This window comes from Diadema setosum, chromosome 13 (genome assembly GCF_964275005.1).
Source record: "Diadema setosum chromosome 13, eeDiaSeto1, whole genome shotgun sequence".
Taxonomy (NCBI): domain Eukaryota; kingdom Metazoa; phylum Echinodermata; class Echinoidea; order Diadematoida; family Diadematidae; genus Diadema; species Diadema setosum.
In genome coordinates this window covers 31,780,423-31,807,576 of record NC_092697.1, presented here as the reverse complement: position 1 = coordinate 31,807,576, position 27,154 = coordinate 31,780,423, and the positions used below count along the sequence as shown (strand labels likewise).

The 27,154-nt window shown below is 39.3% G+C and overlaps 1 protein-coding gene and 1 non-coding gene across 2 annotated transcripts; one reads left to right on the top strand and one right to left on the bottom strand.

The window, feature by feature from the left end:
• Positions 1–1,714: 1,714 nt before the first annotated feature.
• Positions 1,715–25,789, bottom strand: LOC140236734 (DNA methyltransferase 1-associated protein 1-like). Its single transcript, XM_072316661.1, has 12 exons — positions 25,657–25,789; positions 23,781–23,866; positions 21,226–21,346; positions 20,088–20,162; positions 19,081–19,239; positions 18,127–18,297; positions 16,974–17,177; positions 13,045–13,113; positions 11,721–11,845; positions 7,643–7,988; positions 3,904–3,963; positions 1,715–1,868 (listed from the first exon to the last, which is right to left on the bottom strand). Exons 1-12 carry the CDS (start codon positions 25,777–25,779, stop codon positions 1,803–1,805), a joined length of 1,605 nt encoding a protein of 534 aa, XP_072172762.1. The 5' UTR covers positions 25,780–25,789; the 3' UTR covers positions 1,715–1,802.
• A 531-nt stretch (positions 25,790–26,320) lies between these two features.
• Trnac-gca (transfer RNA cysteine (anticodon GCA)) lies at positions 26,321–26,392 on the top strand. Its single transcript has one exon. It is a non-coding gene; the product is annotated as a tRNA-Cys (tRNA).
• Positions 26,393–27,154: the final 762 nt, after the last annotated feature.

The following is a 27,154-nucleotide window of genomic DNA, read 5'->3' as shown; positions in this document are numbered from 1 at the left end:
ATCTCCCGTCCAAAGCGGGAGAGTTGGAGTCTCTGATATCTTATGAGTACTGTATAAAAGCTGTTATTTTTCACGTACAGATATTTTCGCGAATTGACACCAACGATATCATAAATGCAGTAATACCTTTGTGTGCAGTTAAATTCGCAATCGGACTGAATTCGCGAAATTCACAAAAATTACAGCTTATACAGTAAGTGAAGACTGACTTGAGAAAAATTTACATAGCTATCAGCCCTTTCATAAGACATTTTTGTGCAAATCAAATATCAATATCTGAAAACATTGAAGTCAGCAACATAAACAGTGACAAAGATTTGAAAAAAAAATGAATGTCTAATTACATCATGGTCATGAAATACATTGAGATTGATTACATAACTTTTCTGAGAAAAATGACAAAAGCAATTTTCACTCTAGGCAGCTGGATACATACAATAAAGCTCTTGGAATAACTGCCGTCCTGCTATTTCTGCTTCATCTCTCCCCATTAATAAATTCAGATTGTACAACACTAATTGAATGTGGTGTTCAAACTGGCTTTCCCCAAGAGAGATATTCAAAATGAAGCTGAGTCAAATAGCCAAAATAGATAAACAGAATGGAAATATTGATGTCTGCATGATTGGGTAATTAGCTTTTGGGGGATTTCAAAGTTTTACCTGGTGTGCATCATACTCATTTATCATAATATTTTGATTTAATATACACCATCCCCACACTTTGCTAGCATTTTGCTAGCATTATAAGCATGCACTTATAAATCTTAGATGAGGACATTTGGGGAAAAATGGGAACTAGAGGACATCAGACAGAAAGTTTTTAGGCTTATGCATGTCACAACATCATTCTCAAAAGTCATATATTCATTTTACACTATTCCACGTAGAATTCTGTTCCAATGATACACTTCCAGACCTAGCATCTAAATCTAATTAGAGTGAACAAGTTTAATACTGTATTAAAAACCAGAAACATTTGCAACATGAAACTTTTGCAAAGTGGACCCAACAGCCTTTTTCACGGCATGAAACTTTCACAAACTGCCACAGGCATTCAATGCACTGTATAGACTAACACTTTCGCATGCAATTTACTTTCACAAATCTTGGCTCCTCGCAAAATTTGTGAAAGTTTCATGTACCGTATGCAAATAATTTCTTGTTTTACAGTAATCAAGGCTTACACATTTCTTACTATCATACCGGACAGTTTTTGCATGACCAATTTTCTTACTGCTGTTGTCTTGTTTTTGTTTCTCATCATAAGGTTTATAAAAACTGGCTTGGCCTGTACCTCAATACAGATTTCGCTTAATTTGCAAACAAATAAAACATCAACTGTAGACCATGTGGAGGAGTTTGAGCTCATTTGCCTTTATACTCTGACTCAGTCAAGAAAGTTGCAACAAAAGATCACATAAACAGAGGATCATTGTTAAAGAGAAACAGACCAACAGGACTGACTGCAAAGTATTCAATAATATCCTTACATGTGACGGCTGGTCTGGGCTACTTCAGTGTACTCACATGATGTGTAGGTACCTTTGACCTTTGACCAGCAAATCAATGAAGGATCAAGGGTAGTCTGCACTCCAGCCATTCAATAACTTCTGTAACGCTTCATCTTTCTCCAAGCTAGGCAACCTCTGTGTCCGCTAATGTTCGGATGCCTCATCAATGCAAAGGCCAGCAATTGCTTCATCACTGTCCACAGCATTTAAATTAGTCTGTACGAGTCTGCCGAGTTGCAAATTGGCAATCCAAACGAGGGAGATTCGTCGTTCAGCGTCCAATCTCCTCTCACTTCTTCAGCTTCTTGAGAATGCTACCCTGCTCTACGGCTGCCTGCCTCTTCTTACGTTGCTGCTGTATATCAGAAAGAGTGGGGGGGGGGGGAGAAATGGAACAATGAAAAAAAGAAAAGCAAAGCAATAAAACACGTGCAATGCTTCATTTCTGTGGATTCAAAGCTGGGTGGGATCTAGCTGCAAGCTACAATGATGGGTAAAGATAGGGCATTGTTTTGTGAGCTGAAGTAGATTAGAGCACACCACCACCACCACCACCACCACCACCACCACAACCACTACCACTACCACTACCACTACCACTACCACTACCACTACTACTACTACTACTACTACTACCACCACTACTACTACTACTACTACTACTACTACTACTACTACTACTACTACTACTACTACTACTACTACTACTACTACTACTACTACTACTACTACTACTACTACTACTACTACTACTACTACTACTACTACTACTACTACAACTACTACTACTACTACTACTACTACAACTACTACTACTACTACTACTACTACTACTACTAACTACTACTACCACTACTACTACCACTACTACTACTACTACTACTACTAACTACTACTACCACTACTACTACTACTACTACTACTACCACTACCACTACTACTACTACTACTACTACCACTACCACTACTACTACTACTACTACTACTACTACTAACTACTACTACCACTACTACTACTACCACTACTACTACTACCACTACTACTACCACTACTACCACTACTATTAATTAAGTTTTAAAAAATTGTGTAAAAAAACAGATTTACAAAGGAAATACTTTTATGGAATTTCAATATTTCTTCTCTTTCGGTTGAAAGACCAAAATCATGCTGCATGCAGAAACTATACAAGGGCTCTGAAAATTGCAACACCTACATGTTTAACAAAACTGCGCGTAACTTTGGTATTGATTGCACACACATACAGAGATTGAGATGCAGCATTAGATGGAATATAAAGAAAAGGAAGAAGAAAGAGGAAGAGTAAGAGAAGGAGAAGAAGGTGTACAAGCAGGAAAAGACAGACAAGGAGAAATAGAGCAAGAAGGTTAACCTGAACATATCTTTTGCAATCATAATAACTGCATAGCAGTGATTCATGTAGAAGTCTTACCTTTCAAATATGTGACCGTGCACCACAAAACAAACAAAAAGTCGCACCCCTTGATTTCAAGTGAGGACTCAAAAAAGGTGAAATTGTTCAACCAAGTCAATCTTGAGTTTTTCATATTTTGTGAAAGACCTATCCTTTTTCTATACTTTTCTTTAGTTTGTTATCTTAACATGAATGGGAAAGTGTGTTTTTAGCAGTTTTTCTACAACCATTTTTGGGAGAAGAGTAGAATGATTAGGTATGTCTTAGAGGCTGTTTTTCATGTCTTGAAATCCTTTGCACACTCTTCACTTTCAGGTCTAATAACTTATAGGATAACACCACCTGCTTTGAAAGTTAGCATTAATCATGGGCAGAATGTGCTAATAGAACATGCTGAATTTCAGCTTAATCTGGTAATCCCTTCACTGTTGTTGCTCCGGTGGTTTACATTCTGTGTTTTGTCCCTTTCATGGCACAGCTAGCACGGCTTGGTAAAGATTAAGCGCTTGAATAGACTGTGTACTTCAAAGCCTCTTTTCTCAGTTCACACTTTCCCCGAGTGTGTGCTTTCTTTCCAGTATTTAGGTAGGTTAGGGAGTACATTTGAATTGAATTATACATCATTTTAAAGCTTAGAGTCTTCTCTTCCAGAATCTGCCCTTAACTAAAAATCCATGTCCAGCAACTTTTTGCTGGTTTTGTGGTGCAGGGTCACATATCTCATCATACTATATCATTCCTTTCTTGTGAGTTCATTCCCCATTTCTCTGCTTCTTGTTACTGCTCATGAGTCTTCTAAGGCCTGAATACTTTCAATGCAATGTAAAATATATCTGCCTTGCCATGGACCACAGCTACTAGCTGTTACGCCCACCTAATTGAACACACTGTGTTGCAAAGATCGCCTATAGGTATCAGATATTACTGGAATGCCTGCTGGTTAAGCAGCATACTCACCAGTGTAATAGGGGTCGTTGACACCACATCCACAATGATTTGGTCCGCTGGGTCAGTCATCTGTTGAAATGAGATTAGCAAAAATGTCACAAAATGATATTTGCTGAAGGCAAATACAAACATACATGTACTGCATTTTCAAGCATATATAATATAGATCTAATGCCACCAAGAAGTATTGGAGGGAAAAATCAAATTTTTGCATATCTGGTACTCAAAACTGGTTGAACATGAAATTCGCTTGACTTGTTTAAAGGGACTGTACAGTACTGGTTGAGGTCAGGATTCATGTTTTGAACATTCCTAGGTGAGATAATGAGAAACCTCTTATGAAATATGAAAGCGCATGTAATTTTAAGGAGGATTCAACGTTTATTTGATGAAAATTGGTTTCCAAATGGCTGAGATATCCGAAAAAAGTGATAATAATAAAAGGCGACAGGCCACACTTTTATTAGGATCTCTTTGTTTCACCTTGTTTTTGGATATCTCAGTCATTTCAAAACCGATTTTCATCAAATAAACTTTTGATACCCCTTAGAATTGCATGCTCTTTGACATCTCATAGAGTGGTTTCTGAATATCTCGCAAAACGTTAAAAGCTATATCCTCACCTCAACCAGAACTGTACACACCCTTTAATACTGACATATGTTATGGGCAATAATCAAAAATATAATTCCCCCTGCTTTCTGAAGGATGGTAAGTCAAATGCTCTTTCACTATGCTAGAAAAGTGAAAATATGTTCCACTTTTAAGAGATTTCTTCTTCTTTTTTTTTTTTTTTATTGTTATAGCATTTTCCATGTGAGACATCACAAGCGCGGTCGTGATTTGGCAAAAAGGTGTATGTCTGAAAAATATCATGTTTTTGGTTTTTACCATTTGGGGGGTTTTCGATGCCGAAATTTTCATGTGACCAACTTTCGTAAGTCATCGATCATTTGTTTCCGAGATACTTGGGGCTATCTTTGTATTATTTTATCAATTTTCCTGCTTTTGATTAGGCAAAAGGGTGTATCTTTACATACACCCTTGACGTACAATGACGTACCAGGATAGAGAACTACATGATTTGGCAAAAGGGTGTATCTCTAGATACACCTCTAACCGTGCACGCTGGGGAGCGCTTAAAGATTTGGCAGATAGGTGTATCTTTAGATACATCCATCTGCCGAATGAATCATGAATTATAGTTGCGAAGTATGATAAGGCAGAAAGGTGTATCTTTTATACTCTGTGTATATTATATACTCTGTTGTTTATACGTGCTGCTGGCATGTATGTGTACCGTTTCACCGGTCGGTGCGGTGGCGGGCCATGCTCCTGACTTAAAACTGGCAGCCCGTTGCACTGCAGAAGTTTCTCCTTGTTGCTAGTCAGTGAGTAGATAGAACATAATATCTAGAAGTTCAGATCTAACGTTTGTCCTAGACTTCTATGGCCACTTCTATGCCATTAGATGCGCAGATTCGTAAAATCTAGCATTTCTGTTGAAATGACAGCTTTTCCGGCAAGTGTGGCTGTGGGATGAGAGTTCTCTACGCTTCAAAATGACAGTGATCCCTGCACTGTCCGTGCTGTGCACTGCATGTAGAAGCCTGTACATATACACAGCCCAGTCGCTGTACATGGTACGTCGCGACAGGGCTGTACGCGCGCGACCACCAACCACTAGGACAGCGACGTAATCGTATTACGATAGCTTTGAATTTTGATACTTAATATCATTTTTGTCACCTCAAACTCAACGAGTATACTTTTCAATATTTACTCTACATCTTATGCTATCAGTATTCAAATGTACGCAATGAAACTTACCGGAATTGATCATCATATCCAGCATGTCCACACCGTACACAATCTTTCACGCCAGGCCTAACTATACACAGCCCAGTCGCTGTACATGGTAATGTACGTCGCGACGTACCATACAGCGACTGGGCTGTGTATAGTTAGGCCTGGCGTGAAAGATTGTGTACCGTGTGGACATGCTGGATATGATGATCAATTTCGGTAAGTTTCATTGCGTACATTTGAATACTGATAGCATCAGATGTAGAGTAAATATTGAAAAGTATACTCGTTGAGTTTGAGGTGACAAAAATGATGTTAAGTATCAAAATTCAAAGCTATCGTAATACGATTACGTCGCTCTCCTAGTGGTTGGTGGTCGCGCGCGTACAGCCCTGTCGCGACGTACCATGTACAGCGACTGGGCTGTGTATAGTTAGTACATAGTGTAATGGTGTGCTGTGTGACTGTAAGATCGGCTACCCATTACGCTATGCGTATGGGGCTGTTACCTAACAGACATTTAGTGGCAGTTACACACAAAGGTCTAGAGAAAGATGTGTCCCTGTCTTTGGAAATGATACTTGGATGTACTGCTCAAAGTGCTCAGTGGATGCAAACAGTTAAATGATCCTACCTGAATTTTCACATTTATTGAATTTATTGCAAAAATTGGGAGCAGCATGATAACTGCGTTTTTAAGAACAGATACATGATGTGCAAACAACTGCCTCTTTGTTTGCTAAAGCATTCAGTAGAGAAAACAAACGAACCTTTTGTCGAAAAAAAAGGGGCACAAAGCTAAAAATATGATGAATCATCTCATTGGAAGTAGAAGTTTTTGGAAAAAAAGGAGGAGAAGGAAGAAGAAAAATTCTTCAGCTGTAATCCTTAACCATGCATATCCATGAGACCATGTTTTGTTAATATTTAGACTCTAGGGTGAGTTGTAATTTGCGCACATTTTTCTATGTTTGATGAACAAGTTGTGCATCCTGATATTTTTCTTTATTGTTATTTTTAAAATCTTTTTGTAATAATGAAGTAAAGATTGTCAAGAGTTAACATTTGATTAGAAATGGTCTCACATACACCCTTCTCCCTACAAAATCTCTGGTATATTTTGTTATCGTTTAATTTGGCAAAAAGGTGTATCTCTATACATACACCTTTTTGCCAACTTAAATGCACGATTTCTCACGGTGCATGAGAAGATACACCTTTTTGCCAAAATAGCGTGGGTTGCAGTCCCTGTAAACGTGATTTGGCAAAAAGGTGTATCTCTATGCATACACCTTTTTGCCAAGTTAAATGCATGATTTCTTACGGTGTATGTGAAGATACACCTTTTTGCCAAAATAGCGTGGGTCGCAGTCCCTGTAAACGTGATTTGGCAAAAAGGTGTATCTCTATACATACACCTTTTTGCCAAGTTAAATGCATGATTTCTTACGGTGTATGTGAAGATACACCTTTTTGCCAAAATAGCGTGGGTCGCAGTCCCTGTAAGCGTGATTTGGCAAAAAGGTGTATGTCTCTAAACATGCTAAAAGTGCTAATTCTGAAGTATTCTTTAAAGTTAGATGCAAGAAAATTATCAGGAAATGAAATTTGAAGTGTATACTAAATCATGGAATTGAATCCCTGAGCGTTGCACAGTTTAGGTGGCTTTTACGGTCAAGGAAACTGCCAAAACTTTAAAGTCGATTTTCTCGGCTTTGTAGTCGCTGTAAAACGGCAGACATACACCTTTTTGCCAAATCACGACCGAGCTGTGGTAGTCTTCTTATCCAGCGATGGCAGCCCCAAAACTTAAAAAATTTATCATTTTTCAATGGATTGTCCAATTTTCCTCAAACTTTTACCAACATGTTCTACTAATATTGCCGCATTCATTCAATACATTTGTCTAGTTGGGTTTCATTCCCCTTTGGATATAACTCACCTTTCGGCTTGCCCCTGGAGACAAGGGTTCCTCTTTGAAATCCTTCTCCTCCTCCCTCATGCTGTCTTCCACACCCACGCTCAGTGAGGCCGACAACGACGAGGCCATGGTCATCGGAGAGAGCGACGCAGATGACGACGACGCAGTCCCAGTGGCTCCCGACAGCGATGAGCCCTTAGTCCCACCTATGCCTTCTCCTGCAGCCAGTGCTGCCCCGAGTGTCAGGGCCGGCTTGGAGGGCAGCTTGCCTGGCGCCAGGGCCTCGTACCGATGGCGCAGCGTCTGCAGCTCGAATTCGCAGTTGGCCAGCGCCAGCTTGAGCTCATACAGAAGCACCATGTCCGACCTGAGCGAGGAAAGATGCAAAATGATGAACCACATCAACTCACCCAATACTTTTCAAAAGATGCCCTGTGAAGTAAATTCAGTAACAATGGGTCTTCAAAAAAGTGGGATTGAAACATTCTCTTCACAAAGTGAATCACATGCAACCAGATCATGATGACAATAATATATTTACATTGAACTGAGAAATGATAACAGATGCTATCCCATCTGAACTCAGTGCTCGCAAATATCATACATTTAACACGTCTGCAAAACAAGATGAGTTGACATCTCTCAGAAGCTCGGAACACTTCAGACACGACCACATAAGCAGCACACACACATAAATGACCTTTGTCCTTTCACCACAGAGCATTGTGAATCAGATGTTAACAAATATACATAAATCTGTGTGTATCCCTCTGCCATGAATGTGTATGCACCACCAGCATGCATATTTGGGGTCAATTTCAGACCTTCACTGCCTACTGGATCCTGTTGAACAAAACTGCCCTTCACTGTCATAGAGAAAATCATATCCTTAATGCAGCTGTCCTATAAATCCTGACTGGATGACAATAAAGTAGAATTGACATTTACATGCCTAACCATCAACCACAGTATCTTTTTAGGCAATAAGGATTGGGTTTGTTAACTCTCTATGTGCCATGGTGGAAATCCCCCGTGTGCCACATTATTCTGAGACACCAACGTAGTCATGCGTTGTGAAAACAATCTGTTTTTCAAATCTATACAACTTCTATAGATTTATGTTAAATTATAGACGAAGTGAGCAAAGTTGTATAGAGAAATGCCAAGCTTTGCATTGATGGAAATTCTATGACAAATCTATAATTGCTTTTCTTTCAAATGGCCAGTAGCTACATTACTGTAAATGTATTACTTTTGCATACAAAGCTGTGACAGAAACTTAGAATTTGCACTTGAATTCAGTATGAAACACTGCTTGTTAGTCAGTCACCAGATAAAATGCAAGATATAGACGAGAGGAACGGAATCGCGAGAAATGTTTTCATTGTACTGTGGCATTTGGCGATTTATTGATCTGTTTGGGCGGGTTGTGCGCTTGAGCAGAATATGCGAAGTTGGCACGCCGTCGACTGAGTCAGGCGTGGGAACGTGGCACATAAAGAGTTAAGAGAAATCATGACATCCACATGGTTTTGAAAGAATATATCAGCTGCAGTGAATTATTCATTTTCATATCCACAGAAGCACCAGATTTCTTGCATAAATATGACATTACCACAAGAGCATTATATCTGACTAGTTTAAATCATTTGATCTGCAGTACTTGGAAGTTGAAAGGGGCACAAAAACCAGCACCAAATTCATCAGCATGAACAGAAAAAGATACTTTAATGAATTGATTATTCAGAATCACATCAGCTGGAGTATCTGAACCTGTCGTCAAAGACGCTCTGCTGAGGTGCACCGCAGACCATCGTTGATTGGACGTCCGGGTGACCACCAGGTGTCAACAATCTGCCACGACGCCCTCTGTCCCACAAGCTCGAATGCAAGCTACAGAGCCTGCATCAACACATATCAACACTCGGGGGCCCCCTTGTCAAAAAAGTGAACAGCCACAGCTGCTGGACACAGACTGACTGGAATGGCGGACAACTTCCACCAAAATACCTTTCCAGTTCGACTCAGAAGGGTATCTCTCTCGGGAGAGAGACAGGTTACTGTTTTGGCAATTAGCTGATCCGAGGATACTTCCTCTTCACCGCACTCTGGAGTGAAAATATTTGGGGGAAGGCTGGCTCAGTTTGGGTAGCTGAAATCACAGTGATAAGGGAGATAGAGAGAAAGCCACCCCGGGGGAGAACTTTCAACAGATAGTGGAGATAGGGAAGAGCTCGAACCAGCGTTTGCGTCGACCCGCTTTCCCAGCGACGACGACGAGATGTCAAGAGCACCTTGTGTCTCGAGGCAATAAATATAAAGCGGTCTGTCTGCTCATAGGGCGTGTTTGTTATTGCTTGTTTCTCCATGTGGTAGCAGATGGCGGTGGGTAAATGTCCTTCAAACGGTGGAATTGACAAGAACATTTTGTTGGAGAAAATTTCCTTTAATGCTCCCCTCCCGTAGGGTAAATGCATATACCCTTGCATGCAGGGTTCTGCAAACCTACTTGACAGCTTATTTGGAACAACTAAATCTCACTGAAGGGCAAGTAGAACAAGTGGGGCACTTGCCTCACTAACAATGCTCTTAGAGGAAGTGAGACACATTATCTTTAGTAGTGCTGTGGCAAGACTACAGGTTTGGCACCTACACAAAGTCAACTACATGATACATGAAGCTAAGTTGATATACAAAAATGTTGATTATGCCATATCACTCCTCATTTTTTTCTTCAATCTTTCTGGCACCAATTAAGCCAATGTGAATACGACAATAGGCTTTTCTACTGGGACAAGAAAAATCTATAGAGGGTATTTTCTGCTTTCTTTGTTAGTATACTAACAGGCATTAGGCATGTAATGAAAATAACTTCTTTCTTCTGTCAGTACAACATTTTGTCACAATTTGATGTCCCAACTGTATTCTTTTCTTTCTCTAATACATAATATAAGTTGCTGTTTCTCAGAAATACCATATGCAGGCATGCTACTGTGTCAGAGCAACACACAGAGTTTCATCTCTCAGAACACATTTAATGTGCCATTAGAAAAGCACAGATGAGTGTATTGCCTACATGTATACAATGTCCAAAGTAAAATGACCAGAAGGCAGAATTGAACACATGCTGCTGTGTCTGCAATTAACGAGCTGGGCATTCAGCATGTAGTTACCATCAAAACATGGATGTAGCTGGATATATACATAGATACATGGACAGACACATACAGACATAGTTAGATATCCGTAGACAGACAGAAGGACAGATATACAGACAGACAAAGACAGACAGACAGATACAGATAAATAGATAGTTATAATTTAAAGGACAAGTTCACCTTCATAGACATATGGGTTGAGTAAATGCAGCAATATTAGTAGAACACATCATCTGTTCAAAAGTTATCAATATTTTAAGTTTCTGCTCACTCAAGGCTGGAGGAGAAGACTAGTACAGCTCGTGATGTCAGATGTGTACAACAATATAAAGAAAGTATAAAGAAAATTCAACATATTTTCACTTTTCTCGCATAACAAAAGGACACTTGACTTCTCTCTTTCAGAAGGCAGGGGGAATAATATTACCCTTAACATAATGTCAGTAACAAGTCAAAGAAATGTGCACTCTATTCAAAAAGTGAGGTTTTGTGAAATTCTCCTTTTATTTTCTTTATATCGTTGTACGCATATGACATCATACACTGTAGAAGTCTTCTCATCCAGCAGTGACAGCGCAGATACTTTAAAAATTCATAACTTTTGAACGGATTGTCCGATTTTCCCCAAACTTTCACTGATGTGTTCTACTAATATTGTTGCATTTGCTCAATCCACATGTATATGAAGGTGGACTTGTCCTTTAAGATAGACAGAGACAGAGACATAAACAAACTAAAACATACAGAAAACCAGGTAAATAGACATATAGATGACATTACCTTTATTTTCTTTTTCTCTTTCTTGTCTAAGGTATAGTCAATGTAGATGAATGGTAGTTACTAATTCATATAATTCATATTCTCTTCCTGGTCTACAGTATAGTCAATGTAGATGAATGGTAGTCACTAATTCATTTGAAATCAAAAGCATTAAAGCTTACCTGACTTCATTATATAGCAGCGCCACTTCCTCCGTGGGCATGGGCTGGACCGGGATGCCCAGCTCGTCCAAGAGATGCTCAATGGCCTTTGTCTTCTTCAGACCAACGGAGGATGGCAGTTTCATCTGGAGGAGGAGGAGCACAGTGTGTGTATGTGTGTCATGGAATTTCCTGTAATAGATGTCACTTCTCTCAAATACTGCTTATATAAAAGGCAAGCCAGAGAAACTTGGATACATTAAATTTTGTAGTCTAACAAAGAAAGATATCATGACTGCATGGGTCATTCTACACCTACCTGAATAATCACAAACACAAACGAACCCCCCCCCCCAAAAAAAAAAAAAAAAAGAAACCCCAACCCCCCCCCCCCAAAAAAAAAAAACAAACAAACAAACAAAAAAAAAAACAAAAAAAAAAACAGATCCTCAATAATTGTCTAGTGCTGCTTTTGGAGGATTTTGGTAACCTTGGTTGTAATTTTCCTATGGAGGGAATGTAGGACAAAGTGCAATTTTTATACCGTGCTGCATCTGGCAAAAATTAAACAAAACTATTATTAATCTATTATTAATCATATGAAAGTGTCATCTATACTAAACAGAGTTATACATGGGGCTGAAATTGTACCACGATATATGTCACAGAATCATTTGGATGAATAAGTCAGAACATCACCTATGATAAATCTCCAAATATTTCATTTCTGGTGTTCTGTGGAGTGAAATTGGCAATATCATTCAAACACAATTCTTTAGACCCGTTCACACACACATGAAAGTACAGGAAAAGTTTTTTGAAAATCGACCTGATGTGAAAACTATTTATTCTTGTGCGCAGATACAAAAGAATTTTCTAACTCTCGTGATGGGCATCATGATGCGAAAATGGGTCCAGCTTTATTCTTTCTAGACACTATCATGACAAATTGCCTTGCATGGCATGTGTGAACGACACATGACGAAATCATCAATTTTTTAATCTTGTAATGTAATTCAATTTCGCCATACTAGGTCCCCACACTCAGGTGTCCTCGATCACACTGGCCTTTGTTTAGGTATGTGCAGTCTAGAGATTCAAAGCACTTCAGTTGCAGCCAATTTAATTTTTTTTTTTTTTTTCAGTGTGTGAATGGTTGCAAACATAATTGATTTTCCCATCTTGATGCAAAAACTCAACAACTCCTCATGTGTGAACGCGGCTTTCCGCCTGGCATTGTGTGTGAGAGAGAGAGAGCTTCTGTATACATATGTAAATATTTAGTTTTTCACGGCTGGCAGTCCCAAGGGGCCTGCACAGGACTATAGCCGGATTCAGTGCTCACCTTTTGGCTTCTCAGATAAACGCCGGACTGCTTGAAGTCAGGAAACTTGATGCCGCCTGTTTCCGGAATCTACCAAAAAATCACAGTGGGATGAGTCATACAGAAAAACATTTACTCTCTCGGACAATGAGGGCGTTTGTAACGACAAGAGGAAGTCATTAGGTGGGTGTGTTTGTGTGCGCTTTCCAAGGTCAACATTACAACTGTGTGAAACCTTTGAGCACTTGCTTCCATTTCAAATCCGGTCAGCTTCCCTCAAAGCTGAAAAAAGTTAGAAAATATCATACAAAAACAGCAACAACAACAACAACAACAAAAATCAAACACATGCACACACACACAAAGAATAAAACTCACAATTCCTCTTGGATTGAAAATGGTTGAATAACCTCAGATATTTATATTTCACTTCCCTGGCTTCCATTTAAAGTACATCATCGTAAGACAGGTCACTGCCTAGAAATCAATAATGCCTGACTGACACTGCACACTTCCTACAGATTGGTAAAGAAACGGTGGCACGGTCAAACACCTGCCCACTGATAGGGAAGCCACTAAAGGTCACACCACCAAAGCATACACTAAAGGCAGGTCAGATGTGGTCAGTACTGACAGCAGAGCTACCAAGTCTCACGCATTCTGCGTGAGACCCACGCATTTAGGGTCCGTCTCACGGTCTCACGCATGGCACCCACTTTTCTCACGCATCGGCAGCATACTAGTAGGTCAAAGGATTAACGTGATAGTTGTAATTCAAGGTATATAGCCCTTTTGTCTTTCAAAATAAGTAAAAAATAGTCACTTGAGTATGCACCAGATTGCACCATTAAGAGCTAAAAATTGAAAAAAGCTCCATACCGTGCTCCTGATCCCCCCGCTCGGTCGCTTCGCTCCCTCACTCGCACGCATGCGCTCGCGCCGAGGACGCCAAATCATGAAAATCTCACGCATAAAAATTTTTTGAACTTTGCATCTCTGTGACAGGTTGTTACCAAGAGATTAGGGGCCACTGATAACAGGTGGCTGCTACACACAGGTGAGTGTACTGAGACAGGCTGGACAATTTTAATACAAGTGTAACTGAGAGGAAAGTTATTATTACTTCTCACATCAACTCAAAGCATTCAGGGAGGCATACACAGACACATGCACAAATTTCAGAAATCCTCTTCGATTTGAGCGTTACACAAAGGGATAAATCAATGGGTTAATCTTCTAGATTTACATGGAAACCGATACAGTGGCTGTGTATTGCACACACACACACACATACAAACACACAACAAACAAAAAATTCCACAAAATGCATAAACACATTAGCTACATACAATAGCACAATAGCTACAGTGGGAATGATAATAAACAGTTTGGGACAAATTTTACATGAAGTATAGTAGGTGTCCAACACATCGACACTGTACACAGAAATTGGAACCCCTCTATTTACAGCACTACGCGTAAAAAACGAACTTTCACGCATGAGACTACGCGCTGTGGTTTTGCATTCTTCACTGGGGATATGAAGATGTCCAAATATTACTGAAAAACCTGATAATAAACAAGATCAACAGCAAAACAATGATACTGCAGATTATAAATGCACATTGGAAAAGCATTACATGCATTTCACACATATTATCAATAGAGGGTAGGGGTGTTGGTTTCAAAATTATGGCGCAACTGAATGCGTCAAAATACAATGTAACAACCCAAGCGTTCGAAGCAGTTATCTTGGAGCGTCTACCGCAAATCGCATTTCTGATGTGCGCTTGTGAATCCAGAGTATTTTCTTTACATCATCATGTGAGTAAAATTTCACGCAAATTGTGAGATATTTTAAGTATCTATGGATAGATATCTATTGATAGAAAAACATTAGGATGTTGGTGTGTTGGACACCCAACGATACTATAACCTACACAGTCAAGTGGAACAACCCAATAATGCTTCTTGATCCATCTTTAAAAGTTAACCCCTCCTCCCCCAACCACATTCAAACTCACTGTATCATCTTATTCCATTTATCAGCTATCTTCCCCCCCCCCCCCCACCCCCCCACACACACAAAAAAAAAAGGGTGGGGAACAAATTTCACACAAAATGCTAATAACATACATATTCAAACTGAATATCATTCCTTGCTTTAACGCAAATTTCAAAACACACAGTGTACTTCCAGGATGTTGGACTGAACACAAACATGAAGATTTAAAGGTAAATATCTATCAAACTCCACAGAGAGAAAGACATTTGATGGAAAGCTGTCAAATCCAAAGAAAATTTTTACTGAATATCAGCATCAGCATATGACTGCTTATAGTATTTCAAGTTTGAAAAATCTCAGCTGTATGGTCCTACACATTAACAGAGTCACTAATATTGTGTCATATATGAAGCTATGTACAAAATCAGAGTTGAAATTGAGGGCTAAATGCATCAAAACGGAACAAAAAATGTGTGTTCAAATTCATAATACTACAAAAAGTCCCACAAACAGTAGTGCTGTAAAGAACCATTTTGCAAAAGGTTTCTTTGCATGGTGATATTGTTTATGATCTCAAACCTTTGCATGCTCAAGTGTATTGTTTTTTGTTTTTGTTTTTGTTTTCATTTGGATATCATAATACAGCTGAGATAGCAAAGTTTGACATAGTCTGAAATTGAGCCCTCATGATATTAAAGGGCCTATGCAATGCAAATACAATATGTTGACTTGTGTTGATTTATGATACCCTGATCATTACTGTCTTTTTTTAATCACATTCAGTAGTACAATGCATGGAATGCAAGTTATGCTTAGTTTAGGGGAAGGTGCATTCCAATATCTTTTGCCAATCAAACATAGTAATTTATCAGTGACTGACAGATGATGTCATTGACAGAATCTTGGTTTGGAAGATATATATTTTTTTTTTGTATATCCAAGAAATCTCAAGAAAAATTAGCATAAAAATTATCACAAAATATATGGGACAAATTTCGACATTTCTTTTGCAGCATACAGTATAAAGCAATGATTAAGTCAACAGAAATATAAAAATATATGGGACATATTTATTCCTTCTTTTTGCAACATATGTGATGAACATCGGGGTATTACAGATCAACACAAGTCAACATGACTGCATAAATATATGGGACACATTCATACGTCATTCTTTTTGCAATACACTGCATACATCATCTATTCAGTGAGTCTAATTCTTCACGAATCGGGACTTCCCGACAATTTAGTGAGTACTCAAATTCGCGATTGTGGAGTACAAGACTAAATGAAAAATGTACGCGTGCATGTCACATTCACATCAAGATCACAGTATGTTTTCGTGTGTGTTTTAATTCGCGAATAGCATCCTACTCACAAAAACAATCACAAAAAATATAAACCTCACAAAATATTCAACGTATACAGCAAGCAGTGATGAGGATATTACAGATCAAAACAAATCAACATACCTTCGCATCAAATAGGTCCTTAAAATGATGCATTGAGCAGGTATTGAGTTATACCTTCTGAACAAATGCTTATTATGACATATTGGTGACTGTTGTTTTTAACTTTTTTTTTATTTTTATTTTTGGTCCCACTAACCCCTTTTATTGTATTTTAAACTCACTTTTTACTTACCATGCATCATAACAGTAACTGCACAGTTAATTTGTACGTTTGTCTTTTTTTTTTTTCTTGAATAATTCACTTTGTCTATGCCAATTTCAGTATATGTCAGTCTCGTATCTATTAAGCGTGTATTGTTTTGTGTATGTGTGTTATACTTGTATGTGATTTTTACTAAGTCTACTGTACTCCACTGTTTTGTCATGTATGTACACAGGGCTCCCCTGGAAAGCAGTTGAGAAAACTGAAGGGGACTACCCTGTTTAAATATGACAGAATAAATGAAATATAAATAAATTAATAATTGTCTCACCTTGACTGCCCCTTCTTGTTCTCGCCTCTTGCTGAGCGGGAGGGCGATCTTCTTCTTGTTGATCTTGCGCTCCGTCCGCCGCAGGTCGGCGTTGTTGTCGGCCGCCGTGATCAGCTTCTGGAGGTCCTGGGCCTTCTTCTCACGCTCCTTCTTCCTCAGCTCAATCTTCTTCATCTCCGCTATCAGCATCTCTTCCTCCTCCACCTATGGGGAGAAGTGTGTGATTGAAAAATGATGTGACATGTATCCAAAGTGTCCGGTTAATTTTTGGTGTGCAACGGTGAAAATCCCCTATATGCAAATTCATTCTGAGAAGGCAAAGCATGAGCACTTTTCGAAAACATTCTGTTCACCAAAGCCATGTAACTTTTTATAGCAGTACATATCACACTCATGCTAGAAACGCAGTGAGCGAATTTGTAGAGAAAATTGCAAGCTTCGCTCTGATGTAGATTTTAGGACAAAGCTATGGTTATTTTTCTGCAATTGGCCAGTATTCAAACCCGGAGTACAAAACAGACTGCAAAATTGTACTCTCCAGTCATCAGAAACCACATGCAACATATCAAAGGGATGGAATCCCGCATTATGTTTATGTGCTGTGGCCTATTGAGATTTATCACTCGGTTTGTGTGTGGTTGTGCATTTGAGCAAAATATGTGAAGATGGCAAGGCATCAACTGAGTCAGGTGTGCAAAAATGGTACATTAAGAGTTTAGGTGTCTGGTTTCATGCAAATCACCACTGCTAGTGTGAGCCTACACTGGCACATGGCTTGATGCATTAAAAAAAAGAAAGAAAAAAGAGCTTTAAAAGTTCCGTGCTGTTTTCAGTGTCTTGAATGCAAGCTAAAGCCATAACTCAGAATCATATCCTTGCACAAACAGTTAGAAATTCTTTATGTGGCCAGTGCAAGAGATTGACCACCAGGATGAAATTGGCAATTCACAGTCAATATTTCTTTTATATATTCTGACAAACAATAGTTCTATCATAACGAGTGGAATGGCAAGACCTATGTAGCAAAATCATTCTTTGGTCCACAGGAGTTTTCATAATTGTGAAACCACAGAAAACAATGGTTACAACAAGAAAAGACTTTACAATGTGGGATTTGATGATAGCCCCCAGGCAGTGCAGAGAGGTCACTGACCTGTTCGCTGGTCCTGTTGTATAGTCGGATGAGCTGCTCCTTTCGCCTGCGTTCGTGCTCTGCGTCAAATGCCTGAGGTGCCTTGTTGCTGAGGGAGGGGTCGCTGCGCACTTTGGCCAGCTTGTTGACGATGCTGTAATAACGCTCCTTCATGTCTTCCACTGACCGTTTCTGGAAGGATCCACAAAGGGAGAAAAGTTTGCCTCATCAAAATTTTTCTCACACTATACTGTATAAGCTGCTATTTTTGCAAGGGTTTAATTTTCGTGAATTTCGCAAATCACAGTTGGACTGCCAATTAAACAACACGTGAAAATGTTGCCATGCGCTAGGGTAATAATGTACTTAATATGATAACCTCAGTGTCAATTGTGAAAATTTCGGAGTCCATGACTACCTCATTTGCTAAAATATCTGTACACGAAAATTAAAGCTTATACAGTGTGGATAATAATACTATGGTCTTCTCTATCCAGGGTAACCTCTTCAGCATTACCACTTCTCTACCAAAGGACTTATTACCCTAGCGTTGCCTGGTACATGTACCAATTTACACATGTAGGTTGAGAGGGAAATGGCGGGTAAAAACATCTTGTCTACGCGTGTAGAAACTTCACAAAGTCAAACTCCTGACCTTCGACTCTGAGTGAAGAGGCTTCTTTTTTCTTCTTTTTTTTTTGGGGGGGGGGGGAGGGGGAGGGGGAGAAGGGAGGGAGAGGGCTTCTGCTCAAGCCATTATTTATACACTTCTTTAATAAAGAACACACATTTCTAATCAGAATTTTTGTTTTGCATTTCTTACAGAATCTTATAGAACAGTTGGCACTGATTTTTTTAAAGAATAAAACAAGCCAACAACTGCTCTGATGACACTCATGCTAAGATGGTTGCAATGGGACATCACAGCACATATTGCTTCCTAATGAGCAAAATGACAATGAAGTCCGCACTTACCCCATGCGTTGTATGGTCGAACCGATCATGGACAATGACCCAGCGCAGGTCGAATCGCGAGCAGAGGTCAAACATGTGGTCAGTGGCCAGTCGTGTCCACTTCTCACTGTGTAGGTGCAGCTGGTACTCCTGGTCTGTGTATATGGGGATCTGGATGGCCTATGCCACAAAGATTTGAGAAGAGTTTGAGTTGATGTCGGTCAAGCAAAACATCACTGTACACTGCATATATGATTTGTGAATACCATCTTTCCGGAACTGGAACTAGCTTGACAAGTTTACATGGTTGGCTGTATATCAAAAGCAATCAACAATTGCAGTGACGACACAAGAGACCAGTATTGTCCTTTTTTAGAGGAAATGTTATCGATTTTTTTTACCTCCAGACACATATAGCACATTTGCTTCATTTTAGGGACTTGTTATATACTCCTTTCAGTAACTCTCTGGTGAAGAACAGGCCCAAATCGTAAAATTTTGAGTTTATAAATGGTGCAGGCCAAAGTAGTTTGCACCAGGCTCGGGCTATTTTGGCGCTGCTGCTATCAGCACCAGACCAGCACCAGGCCCACACTTGGCGCTGACCAAAGCGATTAAAGATGGCAGCACCAGGCTCCGGCCTAAATTCTTTGCATAATCAAAGGTCTCAATTCCCTGTGGCTGTGCCTCCGCCTGAGCGCGTTCAGTTACCATGGCAGTATTATCTATTTTGCTATAGTTATTCAACACAATTGAATTTTTACTGCTTATATGAGAGATTTTAGCCCAGGCCAGGAGCAGGCCAGGAGTGGGCCAGAAATGCATGAGTTACTGAAAATGGTATTAGTTTTTCAGGGTACTGAAAGACTGTTACAGCTTCATCAAGTGCATCAAAGTGACTCTGCCAATCTAAATGTCTGAAGTACATGTACATAAATCAGAGTATACCACTCAAAATTCTCAAAAAAAAGATAGCAATTAATATATCTAATGGTCTCTTCTATACAAAACTTCTCCAAGATACTTACTTTATCAAATCTGGCAAAAGGGTAGTCTTTGCCTTCATCGGCTATTCTCCTCCAGTGGTGAAAAACAGCTCCATCCTGTTGAAATGAATGAAACAAAGACCCTGTGTAATCACAGATCACTTAAAAAAATATATATATATATATTCATATATATATATATATATATATATTATTCAAGAACTAACATTTGTCCTGTAAATACGTAACTGTTCATATTCAGAGAAGGAATATTTCCAGAAATAATCCCTACAGATTCTCTAACAGAAACATATTCTCTATTTCTCTATATTTCTCTTAATAGCGCGACAGGGTTCGAAATTGGCGATGGTCCGCTGGCCACTGGCCACCCAAAATCACGTCGGACTAGCTAAAAATCGTAAAATTCTGAAGTTACTAGTCCGTCTGGCTAGCCAAAATATTGCTTCAGTGTCAAAATTGATTCTAAGTAGTCCGCCTGGCTAGTTAAAAAAAAAGTTAAGTGCGACCCGTTGACAGGGCTATTAAGTTTATACACCTATAGCAAACTGCAATGCACAACAGCAGACTTTGACTTTGCTGATATACATGTATATGAATTAGATGATAGCATATGAGTTTGTCTTGCATTTGCTTTGCATTTAAAAACAACATTAAAACAAAAATTTATTCCATTGTAAGCTCACAATGCTCATGTGCAAGCATCACCCACACAGTGAAGTTACAACAGAGCTGGGGGTCCTGTGGTACAGTACCACACGACAAAGCGCTCACGATCAGGGGATCCTCAGTATAAACACTGCCAAGTGCAAATATCCTGAAGAAAGAAGATGATTTATGTGTTTTGCCTTTTCTCAACCCAAAGAAAGAATTAATTTAAGAAATGATTGAAATAAATATAAATATGAATAAATAAAATAAAACTTGATGCCTGGTAATGTACAATTAATGATAATGGCAGGGTCCTCTACACGAGTGATGCCAACACTCAAGAGGCTACCTTTGCTGAATAAGGCAACATTAAGCTTATGAGATCACGATATCATCATCATTTCCCCCTGTCTGTTTGTGTGTGCGTTCAATTTGTTTTTGCTTGGCGAGATTGGCACCGATGTGAAACATGCTGCCCTACGGGGGGACCATGGCCACAGAGTGCACTGACCTTTCTAGCTGGGTTGGTGAAGGACATCCACTTCCAGGGCCTGACCTGCCACCTGCCCAGCTTGACCTTCATCGACTTGTAGCCATTGTTGCTGTCAGATGGAATCAAGGGTGGTGGGTCCCTGCGACAGAGAATGGCAACAACAGCTATCCTCAATGTAACGGCCCATAAGGCATTATTTACCATTTACAAAAAACCCAGTTTTAGTGCTTCAAACTAGTTCTAAAATGTGAGATAGGGATAGAAACAACAAATGTAAAAAATTTAATCAATTATTGTTAGATATACCACAAAATGTGAACAATAGTTATAATAAAATTGTTTCTACAGATATGGTTTAGTGTAAAAAATAGTGACATCTCCTTTATAGGCTTTACTGCAAAAATTTTATATGGCAGGATGTTTTGTGATACAACTGATCTACACATATGCATCAAATGTGATAACTCAAAAATTTTTTTAAATCACTGCTCCCAGTGGTAAACAATACCTTCAAAAGAATGAATGTAAATGAAAAGGGAACATGGAAGTGCAAATCAACCCATCAAATTCTGGGTAAATTATATTGCAGAAATTATGCTTGCCAATTTGCATCAGCACTTCTGAATTTACTGCACAACTTACATCAGGACTCGACATTAGTGGTGGTCCCGGTGGCATGAGGTCACTAAAAATTGATGTCAGGCCACAAAATTTCACAAAAAGATTATCTTTTGGTGGCCCAATGGGGCAGCCAAAAATTTAAAATGAATTTTTATTTTACTGCTTATTTACAGCAAATACATTCCTTTGTTTGGAACACCAAAATGTCAGATTTAAAGATATTAGTGGCCCAAATAGGCCACCAAATTAAAAAAAAAAAAGTTAATGTCAAGCCCTGGGCATGGATCTTTAAGGAAGAGTAGTTGGACCTGGCTAAATTCATATAATCTTGATGATATCAGTAATTTACAAAATTGTGCTGCTTTGAGAGAGGAACAGAAACTTTAATCTTCTAAACTATATTGACAATATATCAGAATCATTTATAAACTTTATAATAAAGAGCTTTTTAAAAAAATTCCTTGAAAGGTGAGGGAAAATGCTACTTAAAGGAGATGGCTAGTAACTAATCAGTGGGAATCAGTGGGAATGCTGAAGGATGATTGTTCCAATCCTTGTGGGATTCATTTAAGAGTACATTATACATCTACTGTTGTGTGAAAATTATTTGCTTCAGAATGGTCTCATATTCAAGTAATGTGCAGATTACTGCCCCGTCACTGACCAGGGACGCTAACCTAGAAACATTAAACTGCACATTACTTGAATATGAGACCATTCTGGAGCAAATAATTTTCACACAACAATAGATATATAATGTACTCTTAAATGAATCCCACAGGGATTGGAACAATCATCCTCCGGCATTCCCACTGATTCCCACTGATCAGTTACTAGCCATCCCCTTTAAGTACACGTGACTGAGATAAATCTCAATTTCTTGATTTTTCTTTGGCGCAATTTATAGCAAAATCTATCAATGTCAGGTTCTGCAGTCATTCACTCATTTCTGACAATAAATTGACCACCTTTTTTTTTTCATGGAAAAATGAGCAAAGAAAATGGGATTCCATCGGGATTTGAACCCGAGACCTCTGGATGCTAGCCCGGTGCTCTACTGACTGAGCTACATTTGTATAGAAAGCCCTAGTACAATGTTCATTCCAGAGACCCTTGATTCTCAATGCTCGAATGTTTTTTTCTTTACATTTCATAACCAAACCTAAAAATCCTGTGCAATGCATCATGAGGTGTTTGATAAGCAAGCTGCACATTTTTGCTTTGAATGACAAATAATGCAGTAAACATATTACTACCACATAATATAGACATTCATGACCAAATCTTCATTCAATCAGAAGTGTAAAAAGTGCATATCTCTTCATCACATAAATACATAACACACATATTCTGTACACACATATTATCAGATAACCAGAATGTGACCTCCTACGACGTAAAAACATCATGCATGATCATAGATTTAGCTTAAGACCAGTTTTATTTGACCAAACAAAGCATCCCAGATGAAAATGAAGTGAAAGGGTGCAAATCATAAATTTGGTGTATCATTGTTAAATTGGTATAGAATGAGAGCATGCACCATTTGTTACAGAGTAACCTGAACTTGATTCTCCATGCAGAGATACAGAATCAAACTACCTTTAATACAATGCATCATACACGTATAACTACAAATGTAACAATGTTATGTGGTAACCATCCACACACATTACACACACATACTTTAAAAGTGGATATTTTCGCGCAACTAATTTTTCGCGCTTGGCCTGGGAAGAAGGGTTTCGCGTGTTTATAATTCCGCGGAATCAATACATCATGCACAGGAACATATGGCAAGCAAAAATATTCACATGCTTTTATTTTCGCCGTACTTTCTGATTGCGCGAAATGCGCGAAAATTTCAACACCAGGAAAATTTCCACTTTTACAGTAGATGCACACAAGATACATGTATGGTAGCCACTCTATTCCAAAGAATCAAAACTTACTTGTTATCTGAATACAGCAGTGCATACACTTCTCTGTGCATCCCCTCAGGTCTCTTGAAGACAACTTCATTGTTCTTTTTTGGTTTCTGAAATTACATAAACACACATTTATAAGACTGCATTCTTTATATCTGTTCTTTTAAAGCACGAGAAAAACAAAATAAAGCAAAGATGCCAAGGCTCGACCTCCCCATGCCAAGATTCAACCGGAACACAAATGCGTACAATGTGTAGGTTTTACATGTAGTGGGTGGTCAAATTTTGGACGTGGTCGAATCATGGGCAGCTTGCTTTATGAAAAATAAATGATGAAACTGAGAAACCAATAAGTAAAAAAGGTAAAAGATCAGGGTAGGTTCAATCATGATCTCTATCTAAATGTACTTGTAGTTGGAATTTAAATATACTGTGACCTACATGTGTAATGTACATGTACATCACATGTATGTAGAGATCTATAGAAACTAGACAGTGCACTCCCATTATGTCTATAACGAACAAAGTTGTCACAAAATTCTTGTCACAAAACATTTCAATGAAGTGAAATTCAGGTCCCAAAATCATGTCTTCTTTGTAGTTTACTGTTCAGTTTTAATGAAATTTTGATATAATAAAACTGTTTAAACAAGTGAGTAGAGAAATCGGTAACTGTGTGACTTCTCTAACATTAAACATCCAACAATAGGTACCGTAACTTCATATTCAAGTTACAATGTAGACCCGACCCTACTGTAAAACTGACCCTGGCGTGGGGAGCTGTCAACTAGTGCAGTAGTAACAGCCCGACGCCGACACGGAATGTGTTGGGGTCGCTGGTGCGGTTACTGTAAAACAAGCATGGAATGTTCCCATGCATTCTAATTTTGAAAATTTTGCAAGACAAAGATTTGCGAAATTAAATTCATTTAATTCAATTAAATCCATTTTTATGCTTGCGAAATCAAATGCAAAAAATGCACACAAAAGGTTTTTGTCTAATTTATGTCTACAAGTTAGTATGGTTGGACCTACTACTCATCGACCGCCTAATGTTTATTTGCTTGATAAGAATATTTAACACTGAAATTCCAGCACTATCAAATGCTGTTGTTCCCTTTTCAATTCGACGTTTCAGTGCAAAAATATCGCCATCGAACTTGAGTGGCCTCTCTTCAGCTCCCCGCGGTGCCGCGGTTGTATTGAACACCGTGTTGTACGAAGCTTTTTAGAAACTTCCATAGACCTTACATTACGATTCGGTTAAAATATTCATTCGAAATTTTGTACCTTGATTCAAACCATTAATGAACAGTGAATTTTCGCACTTTCCCACACATCCGCATCCTCATCAACACTAACAGTCAAAGCCAATCCGTTTTTATGTGCTCTGCGCGCAGTGAAGTGCGTACTAAGCCGCAAGCGTTCTGTGCGCCAGGGGCGCAATACTAAGTGGTCGGTTTCAATAATGTGTAATGGGCGGTCGATATGTAAATCTAAACAGTAGGGTTAGTTACTTACCATACACAATACAGGGGATCTAGAACGGTCTAACGTTACGTGGTCTACAATATTCAATGACAATGCACTTTGCGAAATTTTCATGACGCGAAAAAGGCCCCTCCTCCCTAGTGACATTTCTAGTGTAAATTCTACACATTATCATCTAGCACCTGCGCCTATTCATACAATACAAATCTCATATGTCTAGAATCTAATACTGTAATAGGCACCTGCACCAATGTTGTTACCAATGTTAGATATCATTTCAAACAGTTCTGTTATGTTGTCCCATGCACTCACATTGGTGTTGTAAAACCTTTTCTTCTTTTTTTTTTCAAGTGAAGGTTTCTAACCCTACATATTGTCAAAGAAAGGGCGTAGGGAGCGATCAAATCACCTGCTTTTTCTGTTCGCCTATAATCTCTGTTTTCTTGACTGATTGGCCGGAGTCTCCGAGTGAAGCTGTCGGCAACCTTTTCGAGTCAACATCCCATTCTAGGATATCCCTCACATCCACCATCTTGCTTGACTTTCTTGATGAGCACCTAGCTTTAGCTAGCAGCTGCATATGCACGCACAGTAGTATACTAAAACACAGGCGGCGCGGCGCAGTGCAATCCCAATCCCCCTCGGTACGTACGTACAGCGCGCCGCCGCGGCGGTGGTGGTGCGATGGAGAGCTCGCGATCGCCAGACGAATATTATATCGCAGCATGCAGCGCGATATAGCGCTATGCCTGCATGCATTATATCGCACAGACAAGTGCCAATGTGCAGAAGAACGTTAGTAGGCAAAGGCATGCATGTAGCTGAGTCGAAGGAAGATTTCAGCAGCACCCCATCCAAACTGAGGAATGTGGAAGTGTTTAACCTCAGGCTTTATAGACAAGGAAGAATGTATGAAGTAAAATTAGATATACAACAGACAATCTACATAATAAGAAAATGAGGAAAACAATCCTTATTCTTGAGCATTCAGCAAAAACATGCCTTTGGGAAACGGGGCAACATGTATTTATCCCAACTATATATACCGCAAACTTTCCCGCTTGTTCAGCGAAGGGGGTATAGCTCAGTGGTAGAGCATTCGACTGCAGATCGAGAGGTCCCCGGTTCAAATCCGGGTGCCCCCTTGTCACCTTCCTTTTTTTTTTTTCTTTTTTTTTCCTTTTTTTTTCCCTATCATTTTACATCTCTTTTTTTATCAGTTTTCTTTTGCTTCTCAGGTATATTTGTATATCTTGATTACAAAATCACAGGAATCCTACCTTATGGACTAACAAATCCATGCACACAAAAAAAATATACACTAAATCTGCAGAGGATCCTCTTTAGCATTTTCCGACTACTAGTATATTGTACTATACTTTTAGGGTTACGCCATTTCCTGACCCACTTTATCTGACACACTCTTTCTGACACACTTTTTTTGCCATTCACTTTGTACACGGGGCAGTTTTCATGAGACGGCGTCTGTTATTGGCTACTGTGCTAATGAATATTCAAGACTATGGTATGGCTTGTCGAACGTCGCGCTCAAGGCCGGCCAATAAGAGGCGGCCAGGAGCTGGTGAGCTGGAGGCGCGCGGCAATTTCTAACCTCATCCACGTGTAGGCCTTGCTACTACGTGGGCTTCCAGTACCCTTTTTTTTTTCAGCTGCTTAACCCATCCACGTACGGGCCTCTGTGTACTAGTAATCTTCGTGCCTGCTTAAAGTCGGCAGTGAACTTGGGCGCGATCTTCCCTACGGCGCGATCTACACGCGAAGGGTATTCATGCTCCCAACCCCCCCCCCCCCCCCCCCCCCCCCCCGAGATAGCTCTGGAACATTCCATTCAATGACGGGGGTTTTATTTTGCAATGTTATCAAATAACTCTCATGTAAGCAAATTC